The sequence below is a fragment of the Staurois parvus genome, unplaced genomic scaffold (genome assembly GCF_062004578.1).
Source record: "Staurois parvus isolate SC_StPar_1 unplaced genomic scaffold, SC_StPar_1.0 ptg000950l, whole genome shotgun sequence".
Lineage (NCBI taxonomy): Eukaryota > Metazoa > Chordata > Amphibia > Anura > Ranidae > Staurois > Staurois parvus.
The window spans coordinates 82,119-99,868 of record NW_028318746.1 but is presented as its reverse complement, the minus strand read 5'-3'; the positions used below and the strand labels follow the sequence as shown (position 1 = coordinate 99,868).

Sequence of the window (17,750 nt, the reverse complement as noted above, 5' to 3'; positions counted from 1 at the left end):
TGAGTCCCTGAAAAGTCTTTATAGTGTGGCTCGTTGTGATGGGTGAAGACTGGTACCCCCAATGTGGAATTGTAAGTACCCCTGTGGTAATTCCCTGCTGGTACCCATGCTCTTCCTCTCTTATAGGTAAACCTAAAATGTGTGTTAATTTTTACATCAAATTTTAATTTAGTTTTAGTTATAGTCTTATGACTAAAATGCCACTTTTGTTTGTGGTATTTTATTTATCTGAATTGCTTTAGTTTTAGTCGTATTTTAATCGACTAAATTCTCCAGTACATTTTAGTTGCCGAAAATCTCCAGTATCGTAAAAAAACAACAAAAATATTTCTTTTTGACAAACAGAAGTGCAACTTTAACTGCTTCCCCGCCGCCCTATAGTAGAACTACTGCTACAGGGGAGCAGGGCTGCACAAAATCGTGTGTGTGTGTGTATATATATATATAAAATATGCATTTCCGGCTAGGGGGGGGCGGGCATGCCGCCCTACCCGAGCTGCCATTGGTGGCTACAGATGTCAATCACACACAGCAGAAGTAAAACACACACAGCACATTATGTAAAACCGCATACAGTTAACCCTTTGATCGCCCCAGATGTTAACCCCTTCCTGCCCAGTGTCACTAGTATAGTGTCAGTACTTTTTATTAGCACTGATGACTGTATTCATGTCATTGAAATGTCAGTGGCAGTTAGTTCCCATAAAGTGTCAGAATGCCCGCTGCAGTCTCGCTATAAGTCGCCGCCATTACTAGTATATATAAAAAAATATTTCAGTGTATATATACCGCCATTTGTAGACACTATGACTTCCATGTAAACCAATTAATCTACATGTATTGGGAATTTTTTTTCAGCAAAGACATGTAGCAGAATACATTTTGACCTACATTTATGATGAAATTAGATTTTTTTTAATATTTTTTACTGGATGTTTTATAGCAAAAAGTAAAAAATACTGTTTTTTTTCAAAATTGTCAGTCTTTTTTTGTTTATTACGCAAAAAATATAAAATGCACAGGTGATCAAAGACCACAAAAAGAAAGCTCTATTTGTGGGGAAAAAAAAGAGCATAAATTTCATTTATGAACAGGGTGGCATGACCACGCAATTGTCAGTTAAAATAACGCAGCGCTGTATCACAAAAAATGACCTAGCCAGGAAAAGGGAGTAAATCATCTGGAGGGCAAGTGGTTAAAATATATATATATATAAAAAAAAAACTAATCTCTATTGGCTGAAATTACCTGAATCACATATTACCTGAATAAACAAACTTGAACAGTTCTCTGTTAATAATGAAAACAAGTATCAAGTAAAATCTTTGTAAATAAAATCAAGTTTAGTAAACAAACAAGAATATTGCTTTTTGACCACTGGTAATTTTGACGCCAAATTTCGATTTAGTCATAGTCTTTTAACTAGAATGCATTGTGGATTTTTACAGAGGGCTCCTGTGCCAGTCTCCTTGTGCTGCTTGCTTGCTAAATACTGGGAGTGCGGTGTTGGGAATTGTTCCTATGCAGTGGAGCTGTGACTACACTGCAAGGGTTACCTGCTTGTTTCTGTCTAGGGCAGCGGTTCTCAACCTGGGGGTTGCGACCCCTTTGGGGGTCGAACGACCATTTCCCAGGGGTCGCCTAAGACCATCGGAAAACACATATTTCCGATGGTCTTAGGAACCGAGACACCGCTCCTCTGACTCAGTCGATGTGTGGGCGGGATGACACGCTGCCCTGTCACCTGGCCACACCTCCGGGATCCCTCAACAACTCCGCCTCCTCGCCGCTGATTGGCCACCGGAACTGTAGCTCAGGAGAGGCACACAGGCGGCCAATCACCGGCGAGGAGGTGGAGCTTGGAGAGGAGGAGCCGAGCGGCAGCGCGCGTAGATCTAAGAAGATCGAGGGAACTGCCGGAGTAAGTGAAGAGGAGAGCGGCCAGAGAAGGAAGACAGCTGACAGGTAAGTGAGAGAGCGAGCCCAGGCTGGAGCAGGGGTCAGCAAGGTAAGTATCATTGGTGTCAGTGGGAGGAATAGTGCCCCATCATTTGTGTGACTAATACCAACAATGGGGCACTATTTCTCCCACTGACACCAATGATGGGGCACTATTTCCTCCCCCCCCCGCACTGACACCAACGATGGGGCACTATTCCTCCCCAACACTGACACCAACGATGGGGCACTATTCCTCCCCCCCACTGACACTAACGATGGGGCACTATTCCTCCCCCCCACAGACACCAACGATGGGGCACTATTCCTCCCCCCCACAGACACCAACGATGGGGCACTATTCCTCCCCCCACCGACACCAACGATGCGGCACTATTCCCCCCCCTGACCCCAAAGATGGGGCACTATTTCCCCTTCTTCCCACTGACACCAATGATGGGGCACTATTCCTCCCACTGACACCAATGATGGGGCACTATTCCCCCCCACTGACACCAATGATGGGGCACTATTCCCCCCACTGACACCAATGATGGGGCACTATTCCCCCCACTGACACCAATGATGGGGCACTATTCCCCCCACTGACACCAATAATGGGCACTATTCCCCCCACTGACACCAATGATGGGGCACTATTCCCCCCACTGACACCAATGATGGGGCACTATTCCCCCCACTGACACCAATGATGGGGCACTATTCCCCCCACTGACACCAATGATGGGGCACTATTCCCCCCACTGACACCAACGATGGGGCACTATTCCCCCCACTGACACCAACGATGGGGCACTATTCCCCCCACTGACACCAACGATGGGGCACTATTCCCCCCACTGACACCAACGATGGGGCACTATTCCCCCCACTGACACCAACGATGGGGCACTATTCCCCCCACTGACACCAACGATGGGGCACTATTCCCCCCACTGACACCAACGATGGGGCACTATTCCCCCCACTGACACCAACGATGGGGCACTATTCCCCCCACTGACACCAACGATGGGGCACTATTCCCCCCACTGACACCAACGATGGGGCACTATTCCCCCCACTGACACCAACGATGGGGCACTATTCCCCCCACTGACACCAACGTTGGGGCACTATTCCCCCCACTGACACCAACGTTGGGGCACTATTCCCCCCACTGACACCAACGTTGGGGCACTATTCCCCCCAATGACACCAACGATGGGGCACTATTCCCCCCACTGACACCAACGATGGGGCACTATTCCCCCCACTGACACCAACGATGGGGCACTATTCCCCCCACTGACACCAACGATGGGGCACTATTCCCCCCACTGACACCAACGATGGGGCACTATTCCCCCCACTGACACCAACGATGGGGCACTATTCCCCCCACTGACACCAACGATGGGGCACTATTCCCCCCACTGACACCAACGATGGGGCACTATTCCCCCCACTGACACCAACGATGGGGCACTATTCCCCCCACTGACACCAACGATGGGGCACTATTCCCCCCACTGACACCAACGATGGGGCACTATTCCCCCCACTGACACCAACGATGGGGCACTATTCCCCCCACTGACACCAACGATGGGGCACTATTCCCCCCACTGACACCAACGATGGGGCACTATTCCCCCCACTGACACCAACGATGGGGCACTATTCCCCCCACTGACACCAACGATGGGGCACTATTCCCCCCACTGACACCAACGATGGGGCACTATTCCCCCCACTGACACCAACGATGGGGCACTATTCCCCCCACTGACACCAACGATGGGGCACTATTCCCCCCACTGACACCAACGATGGGGCACTATTCCCCCCACTGACACCAACGATGGGGCACTATTCCCCCCACTGACACCAACGATGGGGCACTATTCCCCCCACTGACACCAACGATGGGGCACTATTCCCCCCACTGACACCAACGATGGGGCACTATTCCCCCCACTGACACCAACGATGGGGCACTATTCCCCCCACTGACACCAACGATGGGGCACTATTCCCCCCACTGACACCAACGATGGGGCACTATTCCCCCCACTGACACCAACGATGGGGCACTATTCCCCCCACTGACACCAACGATGGGGCACTATTCCCCCCACTGACACCAACGATGGGGCACTATTCCCCCCACTGACACCAACGATGGGGCACTATTCCCCCCACTGACACCAACGATGGGGCACTATTCCCCCCACTGACACCAACGATGGGGCACTATTCCCCCCACTGACACCAACGATGGGGCACTATTCCCCCCACTGACATCAGTGATGGGGCACTACTCCTTCCACTGCAAAATTACAGTTATGAAGTAGCAACGAAAATAATTTTATGGTTGGGGGTCACCACAACATGAGGAACTGTATTAAGGGGTCGCGGCATTAGAAAGGTTGAGAACCACTGGTCTAGGGGATTGGAAAAGGGGAGACATACTTTGCTAATCCTCTGATCCTCCCTGCACATGACCGGTCTCTGTGGCTCCTGCCTCCCTAGCGGTCTTGTGTGGTGGACTGTTCCTGACATCTGTTGCTGTTTGCCACTGGATTGGAGGGTCAGGTATGTATAGGCTTTCTGGTTTTCCCTGGACAAAATGAACAGGTAACCTGCAAAGTCCATGCACAGCCCCACTGCATGGGAAAACGTGTGTTTATTTGTTTTTTTTCCCCCCAGAGCTGGGTTTTAATTGTATCTGGAACTGAAGCAGTATTGTTATTGAAGATTACAAAAACAATACACCAAATGTATGCGTGTAATAAATACTGTGCCATCTCATTAATGCAGAAGCTGGGCTGTGACACATTTACATTCGGAATGGGCTGCTGAAAGGAGCTATCTGGTGTTTTTTAGGCATATGACAGGTAGCTCATTTCAATTCATGCCTATAGCGATCCCCCCTATGTGTCCCATAGCTAAAACAGGAAGTGAAAGGACATACAGTGAAGGAAATAAGTATTTGATCCCCTGCTGATTTTGAATGTTTGCCCACTCACAAATAAATGATCAGTCTAAAAATCGAATGGTAGGTGTATTGTAACATTGAGAGAATAGCAACAAAGAATTCAAAAGAAATGCATGTCTAACAAATTATGCACTGATTTTATCATGTTCATGAGGGAAATATGTATTTGATCCCCTATCATTCAGCAGGATTTCTGACTACCAGGTGTCTTTCATACAGGTAACAAGCTGAGATTAGGAGCAGTCTCTTAAAGGGATTGCTGCTAATCTCATTTTGTTACCTGTATAAAAGACACCTGTCCACAGGAGCAATCAAACAATCAGATTCCAAACTCTCCACCATGGCAAAGACCAAAGAGCTGTCCAAGGATGTCAGGGACAAGATTGTAGACCTACACAAGGCTGGACTGGGCTACCAAACTATTGCCAAGCAGCTTGGTGAGAAGGTGACAACAGTTGGTGCAATCATTCGCAAATGGAAGAAACACAAAACAACTGTCAGTCTCCCTGGATCTGGTGAACCATGCAAGATCTCGCCTCGTGGAGTGTCAATGATCATGAGAACAGTGAGGAATCATCCCAGAACTACACTTGAGGATCTTATCAATGATCTCCAGGCAGCTGGGACCACAGTCACCAAGAAATCAATTTGTAACACACTACGCCGATAAGGATTGAAATCCTGCAGTGCCCACAAGGTCCCTCTGCTCAAGAAAGCACATGTCCAGGCCCGTCTGACGTTTGCCACTGAACATCTGAATGATGCAGAGGAGGACTGGTTTAAAGTGTTGTGGTCAGATGAGACCAAAATCGAGCTCTTTGGCATCAACTCAACTCGCCGTGTTTGGAGGAGGAGGAATGCTGCCTATGACCCCAAGAACACCATCCCAACTGTCAAACATGGTGGTGGAAACATTCTGCTTTGGGGGTGTTTTTCTCTACTAAGGGGACAGGACAACTGCACCGCATCAAAGGGACGATGGACAGGGCAATGTACCATCAAATCTTGGGTGAGAACCTTCTTCCCTCAGCCAAGGCATTGAAAATGGGTCATGGATGGGTGTTCCAGCATGACAATGACCCAAAACACATGGCCAAGGCAACAAAGGAGTGGCTTAAGAAGAAGCACATTAAGGTCCTGGAGTGGCCTAGCCAGTCTCCAGACCTTAATCCGATTGAAAATCTGTGGAGGGAGCTGAAAGATTGAGTTTCCAAATGCCAGCCACCAAACCTTAATGACTTGGAGAGGATCTGCCAAGAGGAGTGGGCCAAAATCCCTCCTGAGATGTGTGGAAACCTGGTGGCCAACTACAGGAAACGTCTGATCTCTGTAATTACCAACAAGGGATTTGCCACCAAGTACTAAGTCATGTTTTGTGAAGGGGATCAAATGCCTATTTCCCTCATGAACGTGCAAATCAGCACATGACTTGTTAGACATGCATTTCTTTTGAATTTTTTGTTGCCTCTGAGTGTTACAATACACCTACCATTCAATTTTTAGACTGATCATTTCTTTGCGAGTGGGCAAACATTCAAAATCAACAGGGGATCAAATACTTACTTTCTTCACTGTATCTGCAAATTATGCCACCAGAACTAGTTCCGTTTTGGAACATTTTTCCTCGATTACTTTTCTGGGGGCAACACAAAATTTGGGGTTTTCTTTTACTTTCACGTTCAATGATAATGGTAAAGAGGACAAATAGGGAGAATCTCCCTAACGGGAACACAGAACAAGATAACAACTGATAGGGGCTCTAATCCATCATTACTCTATCCAAAACAAACAAAAAAAAGTTTTGCCTTTTGGTTGTACTTTGAGGGCCAGTTCACACCATAGAAATGCAGTCCAGATGCGTTTCTGCATATGTGTTTTTGATGTGTTCCAGTGCGTTTTTTTTTTTATCTTAAATAGGGACATATGCTTTCTTTTTTGTGTTTGATGTGTTTTGCCTCATTCCAGTACAGTTCAGTGCATAAAAAATTCAGCATGTGCTATTCTTTTTTTCTGATCTGTAATGCACTGGAATTGATCGCACTGGTGTGAACTAGGGCATTGGAACCCATGTAAGCTACTGTCCATGCATTTTTGATGCAGAACAAAATGCACTAGACTGCATCTGGTGTGAACTGGGTTTAAGTTAACCTACAACTGCCATTGTGGGTTATCATGTTTATTTATTCCCCTGCAGCTCTGCGTGCTCTGACACAGATATTAGCAGTGCTTAAGTACGTCGCTTTGAACAAATAGTACATCTCCTTCCAGCTTTCTCTGTAGCCACTATGTCATCTTTAGTGGGTATGATACTGGACAGAGCCCCAGGCCCCCTTATTGCTTTTGGTAATTTAATACATGTGGGCTGTGGAGGATTAGTTTGAGTCAGTATTGTGATCAGACCTTGGCTTCTAACTGGCGAAGTGCAGCCATACAGAAGTGGGGTTGCTCTTTATCTGCACTTTATGCCCTCTGTAAAAAAGAATCGTTCAAAAGAAGTTTGGTTTCTCTAAAAACATTCTTCTTGTTTATCCACGTCCTCATCGAGGCCCTCCAAGTCAGGGGCCAGTCCACTAGGTGTGGCACTAAATGTCTGCCAAATTCACATTCCTTGGCATACAGGTGAGCCCCCACTTTCCAGAGTAGGGAAGATGTGAGTCTTTCTCACACAGCAACTGCTCTGCTCACCCCTCCCATCTGCTGTGCATTCACAGAAGGATTTGTATTATGTAAATGTGTTCCCATAATACAAAGCAGTGTGTGCAGTAGTATGGCTGCATGCACAGCTGCATTAACTGAGCACCAGAAGTATTAGCAATACCTATGTTTCCAGCAGTCAGTATTGTATTGTAAATGCACCTTGTTGGACTTAACCCATAGTAATCTGGCACATTTTTGAAAGTGCCTGTATTCTTAAAGTTCAGTTTTAAATTTATATAGCTTGGGCAACAATGTTACAGTTAGTCAACAGTCTTGCTACAGTATTTTGCTACATTTGCTTGAACTTTTCTGCAAGCTGTTGGATGTGCTTGTTTGGGAAGTGAACCAAAATCGCCTTCAGTAGCTCAGCAGTTTCAGTCTTACTTGCAGGTGTTTAGAGTCTGGGAAAGCAACAGAAATACAGTTTATAAGTAACAAGACAACAGATTATTACTGCTATTTTTGCCTTTTATGTGTATTATTCTGTCAGTCCACCCAAAACTGATATTTCAGTTTCCGGTGGACAGATTCTCCTTTTTATCTCTCAGAAAAAAGACCTCCATAATTGATGTCCAGCCTCTATCCCTGCTGCCAACAAGCACTTTGCTCTTGATGCAGGCTCTGTAATGTAAATTTAAAAGACTGGGATACTGCAAGATCATTATACCTGTGGAAGGTGGGAATAATTAAACAAAGTGAAAAGACTGAACCAGTGTGAAAATTATTGACCCACCTGCATCTGTGAAAAATGTAAAATAACATTTATATACTGTGATTGGACCCAAAGTAATGAAAATTCCATTTTGTTAATGTTTCATATATTTTCTTTGCAGATTTCAGCTGAAAAAACACAGCTATCAGAACAAGCTGCTCCTGCAGCACATTCAGCACTAGAAGAAATAGCTGAATTGAGTGCAGGTGAATTGGAGCAGTCCAGACCCAGGATTGTGGTCTCTGAAACAAAGGAGGAAACTGAGCCAGAAAGCAATGGTAGGCGAAGAGGACGGAGAAAAGCAACTGATGAATCAGAGAGCAAAGCTAAAACAAAGGATGAATTGGTTGTCCCAACAGCATCTCGAAAGAAATCCAGCAGAATAGCCTCAGTGGCTGAACCATTAACATCAGGAAATAATGAGATAAGGAGAAAACAACCAAGTAGGAAAAGTATAGTTAAGATGCAAGAAGAAAGAACAGATGAATCTAAAGAAGACTTTGGATCAGCCTCTGAGAAGTGTAAGGAGAGTGATGTCTCTGAAACCTTTTCAGAGAATCACCCTGAGAAGATAGATCTAAGATCAGAATTTGAAAATGTGACTGGACCTACCTCCATGGAGATAAGTGTAGGTCAAATGGAGAGTGACCAAGAAAGAAATGTTATCTCAAAATCGTCGGAGCCTAATGGGGACAAAAATGTTTCAGCATATTCAAAGAATACTAAAAGTAACAAGCCCAGGATTCTGGATCTCCCAGAACATTCAGACACTATTTCTGCTCCTCAGAACAAGAAGCCTGCCAGAGGCAAAAGACAAACTGCTACCAAAGCAAAAAAGGATAATACACAAGAAATCAAGTCCAATGATGTTGAAGATGAGACTGAATCTGAAACCAGTGGTACAAATTTGGAAACACAAGATGACTTCAAGATGCCTACTCCAAGAACAGATGACTTGCAAGATGGTGGACACGAAGGTCCAAGAGGCAGAAGAACAAGGACATCTCGTATTTCAACTACAGAGCCTGAGGAACGTGAGAAACAAAAAGGGGCAGACACAAAAGCAAGCCAGAATGAAGAAGCTAATAAAACCTGTCAAGATGATCAAAATTCTGCAAATACAAGATCAACAAGGAAGAGGAAGAACGTAAGGGAAGAGGTTAAGGGAGATTCACAAAAAGAAGAGCAAACCGGGAGATCCAAGCGTGTCATAAACTTAAGAGGCAATCAGAAAAATAAAGAAAGAAACCGCGAACACACTGTGGAAGACGATTCCCAAAGTAGCTCACTTCCCAAGAGAACACGAAAACCTTCCAAAGAGGAAAAGCCAGAACAAGACATACCAGAAGTTGGAAAGACTGAGGAAGATAGCACGGGAAAGCTAACAAGGAGGACACGAAAAGGCTACAAAGAAGAGCAGAAATTTGAAGATAAGAAAGGAAGTTTGGGCAGCTCCAACACAACTGAAGCCCAAACAACAAAAAGAACACAAAGAGGTAGTAGGGTACAGGATATTGTTGATGAAGAACCTGTGAAAGAAACAGTCACTAGAAAAAGGAGGAGTTCGAAATCAGAAGATGCACACTTAGGAGAAGACCTAAGTAAAAGATCTGTAAGGACAAGAAGGTTCTCAAAGGAAGAGGTAGTTGAAGAGACCACTACGGATACCACTAAAAAAAATACAGCTGTACAAATCACCCCTCGAAAAACAAGGAGAAATGTGAAAGCAGATGAAAAAACTGAAAGTGAGCATGGAGGGGACCTTAAACCAGATAAGGAGTCTTCACAATCTGAAAGATCATCCTCAAGAACTAGAAGAAAGACCTTAACAGAGGAAAGTGTAAAGCTGATGGAAAATGCAGAGGTGGAAGAGGAACTATGTGAGGGTACAAAAAAGAGAGAAGACGAGACATCAAGGAAAGGAAGGACAACGAGAACATCAGCTAAAGAAGAGCTGCCCCAGGTGTCCACCCCTGTGGCTAACAGAAAGAGAGGACAGGCATTAAAGGCAGATGTTGATCTCAAGAGGAAGAAGTCAGATGAATCCACAGAAGCTGAAGAAGAAATACCAGCAGGCAGAAGAGGGAGACCACGAAAATTGAGTACAACAGATGACTCTCAAACAAGTGCTGGTGGCAGCAGGGTGAGTAGATGTATGGCATGCAAAAGAAGCATCATCTTCAGCTTACACACAGGCAAGAATGAGGAAATAGTTTTATGCCTGACCTGCTGTGTCCATTACCACATAGATATAGTAGGCCAATGATGTCATGAGCATCCCCACCCCTTTGTATATGTCCTCTGCGGGGTGGGGAACCTCCTGCCTGAAGGTCATTGGTCCAGCAATGACCGGTAATGTCCAGGTTCAGACTGAGCCCAAATCCAAGCTCATCAGTAATCTCCAGCAAGCGTCTCCATGATCTATCGATACTTCATAACAGTATTAACTTTTAGATTTTGGAGAAATTTTGCAGGAGTTTTGTAAGTTATATTGTGTTTTTGGTCTGCTTATAATGATTTTACGGTATTTTAGTGGAAATAGAAGCAGTAGTTAAAAGGTGGACTTTTGCTGTGTATACCACGCCAAGAAAGTATAGAGAAATTGGACTTGTAAAGCACTCTGTAACTAACGCCACATGTTGCACTATGTGCCAATGGCCTACAGCATGATCTAGTGTATTTCAGCAATGTTAGGCTGGCCATACAACATACAATTTTCTTGCACAATTTTCCTTTAGATTTACCAAAACCATATAATATGAGGTCAGACCTAAATGCTGTCAATTTGTATGCAGTCAGTCAGTCCCTTTGTGCTACATAGCTGAAGGTAAATCTAAAGTAAATTGGAAAGCAAAATTTTGTATAATGTATGGCCAGCTTTTCAGGCTCTTCTTCCATCTGGAGGGGGTCCAGAACTGAGTATTGACATATTTTGCTTGGTAGAATTTTGCAAGCCCTCTCTTTCCTGCTATTCAGTGTTAAGTAAAAAATATCAGATCTCAGACACATGGGGAACGGTCCCCCTGCCCCAGGTACTTCTAGCTCATGATTCATTAACTGTTCTAGTGCTGCCTGCAATGCACTCCCTGAAGGGTTTGGCACTGACACTCTTGAATTTGCTCCTCTGCTTCAGCCTATACAATTCTTAGAAATCGTCCTTCGCTCCATTGGGCATGGTCCCCTCCTTAGGTGTATCCTGTGAGGATTTCACCACGGTCATGCAGAAATGTATGGACCAAATTGCAACTTTGATAGCTAAATCTGACTGCAGAGGCCATAGGCATGCTTTCACACTTTGATGTGCAGAATCTTTATCTGATCTTCCTGTAGCTTTAGCCTTCAAGCCTTCCACTGCCGATACCCCTGATGCTGAGTCTCCTGAGGAATTGCAGGCCTCTGCCATTACTTCCACACTTAGAGACTTTCTCAGCTTTCATTCATAGGTGTTTGCACAATTTTAAAACTTATGAACCAGATTGCAGCTTCTACCAGGGCTGTCCCTAGTCTAGACTCCTTTACTAACGCTGCTAAGACTGTTGAAACCTTTCTGGTGCACCATCTGTTTTCAGTTGTCCTTTATGGAGGCTAGAATAACACAGTTTTCTTAAGGCTAGGTTCACATAGATGCCGTGTGATTTTCCTGCCGATTTCAGTGCAATTTTAAGGTGTAGTTGTTCAGCGATTCTGATGAATTTTAGGGAGGTACTGCTCCCACAGAAGAATATCCTGCATATCCTAGCCCCTAAAGTTGTTGCATGTGCGGATCAAGGGATCTTCCATGAAAGTACTGGGGGAAATGGTAGCCACCTTCAATGCAGCCCCGTGTCCAGTTTCATCCCAGTATGGGTAAAACGTCAAGAGGCCTTGGATACATCTAACCAATGCGTCTGACTCCCAAGACCATTTTGGCTCTTGAATGGTGGATACCCATGCAGATGCTGGAAACATGGAAATCCTTCCTTTTGATGAACTGGAAGTCCTCAACAATGGATGCCAGTCTATTGGGCTGGCAAGGTGTTCTGATGAACCTCCATGTTCAGGAAGTATGGTAGTCAGAGGAGTGAAAGTTGCCAATCAACATTCTGGAACTCCGCCTTCGATGCAGTCCACTATGCCCAGTTTCACACCAGATCTCGTCGACTCAATATCATGCTGGTACGAGACAGACATCAGGAGTCCTTGAACCTGCCAATGCATCTGACTCCCAAGATCAGGTGGGCACTGGAATGGTAGCCTACCTGTTGGGCTGAGTTAGATGTTCAGGAAACGTGGGTTGCCAGATAAGCTGAAATTGTGTGAGAGTGACAAGAATTCATGCTGTCTAGAAAGAAGCTGATTAAATTTTGTCTAGGCCAGAACTTCACCTTCTGACACTCTCCTCCTTGCACATTCCTGGCATAGAGAATTGGCAGGCAGACTTTCTCAGCTGACTTATGCTGAATCTGAGGTAACATGCCCTTCACCAAGAGTTGTTTGCAGAGATTTGTCTGCAGTGGGGGACAGTGAGTGGATCTCTTGGTGTCCAGATTCATCAACAAACTGGAGAAGTTTTTGTCCTCAACCAGGGATTCTCAGGTGTTTGTGGTGGGTTCCCTGGTGACTTATGCCTTTTTCCACTGCAGCTTTTTTTCTCACCTGTGGCGCAGGTTAACGGTAGAGGGCATTCTAATGATTCAGGTTTGGCTGAGAAGAAAGTGGTATGCAGACATCATAAATTGCATGGCAGACAATCCGTTGGCTCTTTCAGTTTTCCCAGATTTGCTGTCCCAGAGTTCCTTCTTCCACCCGGCTTTATGGTCACTGGCTTTGACGGTATGGCAGTTAAAGCCCACGTTCTGAGGTATAGGGGTGATTCTGACTCTGCAATCCCTACCTTTCTCAGGGCAAGAAAGTTGACTTGCAGAAAGGTTTACCAATATACATGGAAAGCTTATCTTGCTTGGTGTGAGGCTTGTAGGTTTGACAGTAGGTCAAGGGGGGCATTTTGGTTTTTCTCTAATCTGGTAAGGGGATGTCTCTGGATTTGAGTACCAAGTGGCTGATACTGATCTTGGTCATTCTTTTTTAGAGACTGATCACATTTCATTGCTTGGTAAATGCCTTTATACAGGGTGTCAGATTGCACCACCCAAGTAGCTCTCTTTGTCCCCAGGGGACCTTAATTTGTTCTGGTCTTTTTTACAGACGTCTCCTATTTAGTCTCTGTGGGAAATTACCTTGTCGCTTCTTAGATGCAAGGTTGTCTTTTTGGTTGCTATCATTTCGGCTCCCAGGGTCTCCGAGTTGGCTGCGCTCTTCTGCAAGGCGTTTTTCCTGATTCTTCACCAGGATAAGGTGGGGATGAATACTCAGACCTCCGTCTTTTGTAAATTTTTTTTTTTCTTTTCATTTCACCTAAATCAGGACATTGTTTTGCTATCTTATTGTCCTAAGCTTTGTTGGAAGCAGGTACTCCAAAAAAAAGTTTACGGCAAACTAAAAACCCTAATTTTTCTCAACCTGGACTTGTGCATCAAAGGTGTGCCTCAGCCACAGTTGAAAATTGAAACCTTCAAATGCACTACAGGGATCATAGGCCACCAGCTCAATACTTATACAGTTTTTAATTCACGTATAACTATATTGTACCAATCCATTCCTTTCTTTATTGTAAATTGAAGATTTGAGAACCCTTGCTTGTAATGTTGGTGAGCTGTATCCACGCACACACACTGTGTGCCCTGTCACATACAGAAAGGCTTATTTGACGAGAGAAAAATGCTGTTGTAAGTAGTTTGCTACAGCCAGCAATCATATTCAGTTTAGATTTATTTTGCCTGTTAGAATGTTGTTTGTTTACTGTTGCTGGCAAGCATTTACACGGATGATACATTAGCTTTCAGCACAGTGGGATCAGCACTGGTATTTTTCAGTGCTGTTCTCTTGGGAGTTAAAGTGATGTCCTTTTCACCTTACTGTGACCCTCAGGCCTCATTCACACCATGTGCGGAGACACTAGATTTTCTGCATATGTTTAAAAGGGCAAAAAAAAAATTGTTCTCGGTGTGCCCTGTTCACCCAACAACACTAGTATCACGTGTAGATTTTTTTCTGTACAGAAATCTGCAAAGTGTATGCAGTTCTCTGCACGGAAAAAAACCTGACATGACATCAACACTGTGGTGTGAACAGGGCACATAAGTGACGTGCATGAAAACTGTTGTCAATGTGCATAAAACTCACAGAAACCTGCATGAAAATTGATGTGAACTCATGTCTCTGCAAGTGAAATCTACAAGGTTTTCCCATCAGTTTTCATGGAAGTGTGGTATGAACGAGCCTGCACGCTAACTCCTCTCCGTAAGCCGTATGGTAACTCTTCTTTGTAACCCTTCCTGTGATAACTCCTTTCCTACGACATGCTAGCCTTCCTGTTAAGATTAACCTTGTACTGAAAGACCTCAATGCCAGATTCTACTACTTTTACCTGGCTGCCATCTATGATGGTTCCAAAATGACCACATAAGGTGCCATTTATTTACAAAATTAGTAACTGGGTTTACATAGACATTGTTGTGCAGTTTGTAACAATGTTCTGCTTTCCTCCTCAGGAAATTTCTACTCCTGAACCATCCCCATCCCGCAACACCCGTCAAAGGCAAAGTCCCGGTTTAAATAATCTTGCAGAAGTCCGAACTCCGAGACGCACTGGCAGATTATCTGCATCCACTTTGACTACCAGTCCCTACGTTTCCCAGTCTGGAGCACCGCCCAAGGTTTGGCTATGTTCTCTATTTTTTATAATCTGTGCAGCTGTGGAAGGTCTCTTCAAGCTTTGCCAGCTGTTTGCTATCTGTGAAGGTTAGGACTAGTATTTTTCAAGCCTAATATTTGCTGATCAGCTGGTCTGAGCAGCAATCAACACAATGTAACAACATTCCAGGATTACATTCAAGCTTTATTGATCTATTAAGGACACTAAGGGGTCTGTTTTAAAAGCTGCAGTATGGCTGGACCACAGCCAATCCACTCTTAAAAATGAAAATATAGTCACATCGGCTGCATATTCACACATTTTTTATTTTGTGCGTAAAGATGCGGTTTAAAAATGTGGGCCACAGTGTGCTTAACTCTGAAGTATAGGGAATAGTATTATTCACTGTCCCTTGTGAATGAGCCCTTTAGACATTTCTGAAAAGCTTGAATTTGCTCCTGAACCATTGCTGACATTTTTTATATTACTGGATGATATCAAGGGGTGTCTGGCTACAGTGGGGGTAGACTGTACAGCATTCACAAACCTCCTTTAGTTTGAGCAGCACATCCAACAGTCGAGCACAAGTTGTTTTTTTATTGTCCATCCCAAGACATAGGGCATCTTCCTATTCATTATGATACATTATGCTGCCATCTTCAAGTGATTGAACACTTGAACACCTTTCCCATATAGGCAAGGCTTTGGTTTTTGCTAGTGACTTAGGTGATGTTCATGTCTGTGCAGTTTCTGCTCAGAAATAGCTTCCCAACGGTTCCATCTGGGATTAGGAGACTGGTTCTTTACGGATACATTCTGTTTGGCTTTTCTATGCTCAAAGGAATGGTAACCGGACCTTGCACTGGACACACGAGGACAACCTGTAAGATTGCCAGGCGGCAATGGACGCTGTGCAACACGTTCCTGTACAATGTATTGCTGTACAGACTGGTAAGGTGCTATACAGGTTCAGGACAGTGATCCCCAGTTGGGGAATCAAGTCCCTGAAGGCCCTTTTGGCATTGCATGCCATGATGGATGAAGATTGGACCCCCCAATGGGGTCCTGTGGCTTGTAAATGTGAGTGCCCTGGGGTGGTCCCTGCTGGTACCCTGCCTCTCCTTCTCTGGTGACCCCCCTCCATCACAAACAGGACAAGGAATATGTATTGTGGCCCTAACATTTTTCTATATTGTGTGCTGTTTGTTTTTCACCTTGTGGCTTCCTGGGTTGCCCCAACTGCTTCATAGGAATAGTGGAGCTTTAGGGGTGGTCTGGAAGACTCAAGGTGCAAAAAGCAGGAGTAGTTCTCTGCTACCTGCATTCACTCCAAACTAGTGAGACTACGCACCTTTTGGCCAGTGATGTCTCAAGTAAGGCAGAGCACACTGGTGTTGGCCATCTTGGATCCACCTGTGAGGCAGCAGAGCAGATTTTATTGTCTACAGGTCACAGCAGAGTGATTCCTTGGTGGGACTACAGATTCTACACAATGCTTTTCCTTGCGGGGTGGAGGGGCACTTGCAGGATTAGAAAGGTCATATCTCCTGAGGTAAACCGCACACTGGTGCTTAGTGGTACAGTACCCTTTCGGCTGACTAAGATCACGATAACCAGCAAGGGTCTCTTTAGACTTGCTGGCATGCCATGTGTTATAGATAGCAGAGAGGAGGGGATGTAGGGGGTGAGGATTCCCACATACCTTTTTCATGTAAGGAGAAACCCAGGCACAGCCCCCTGTGCAATGTGTCCCCTGGGGATCAGTTTGTTCCATGCAGCTCAGACTCCCTCTGCCTATCTGGTATTTCCACTACTCCCAGAGCACCTTCCTCCAGTTTGTAAAGGGAGTAATTTTCTTCTGCTGTCTGTGGTATACAGCACCAGCTTCCTAGATTACCTGCTGGCTTGGACCACCTTGGTCACAAGCAGAGGCATTCCCTCCTCTCCTCCCCCTTTCCTATTAATGGAAGTGGAACCAATGGAGGACGAGGTAGAGCAAGAAGAGAATATTCATGTAGAAGGCAATGTGGAAAAATCCTCATCCGAGGAATATACTCCTAAAAAACCCAGGGTCAAGGTTTATCTGGGATGCAAAAGGCCATTGTTTGTCGCTGAAGTAGTTCGGACTGAGGTAAAGCTACCATTTCTACACACAAGCTACACAATATTCTCAATGTTTTCATGTACATCCTCATTTAAAGGATGTTTGGTATATGGACTTGGGTTAACCCTGACAAGGTGTTCATTCTGCCAAATAGGCTCACTCAGCAGTATCCCATGGAGATTGAGTTCATTAAAGTGATACTAACGGTTCATGTTTTAAAACACAAAACAACAATCATGTCATACTTATCTGCTCTGTTGAGTAGTTTTGCACAGAGTTGTCCTGATCATTTTTCTTTTTGGGTCCCCGGCCGACGTTCCTGGCTCCTTCCCCTCGAGCAGTGCCCCCAGAGCATAAGACACACAGAGCTGTGCCTCGACTCCGCTCTCTCTTCATACAGCCAAGGCTATTGTGAACATCACTGGATCAGATGGGGCTCAGGTGAGGTTTATGGGGGGCTGGAGGGGCTTTTACTTTTATGCACTGAAGGTAATGAACCTTGAGCTTTTAGAACCATTTTGCAGTATGCCTTCAGTGGATCTCATGGTCTCCTATCTCAACAAGA

General features: G+C 45.0%; 1 protein-coding gene across 1 annotated transcript in view; it reads left to right on the top strand.

The window, feature by feature from the left end:
* MDC1 (mediator of DNA damage checkpoint 1) overlaps positions 1-17,750 on the top strand; it is an 83,668-nt gene that overhangs the window by 48,753 nt on the left and 17,165 nt on the right. Inside the window, exons 12-13 of the mRNA XM_089656928.1 lie at positions 8,470-10,491; positions 14,939-15,103. Coding sequence (XP_089513054.1) covers positions 8,470-10,491; positions 14,939-15,103 — 2,187 coding nt within the window. The remainder of the gene's footprint in view (positions 1-8,469; positions 10,492-14,938; positions 15,104-17,750) is intronic.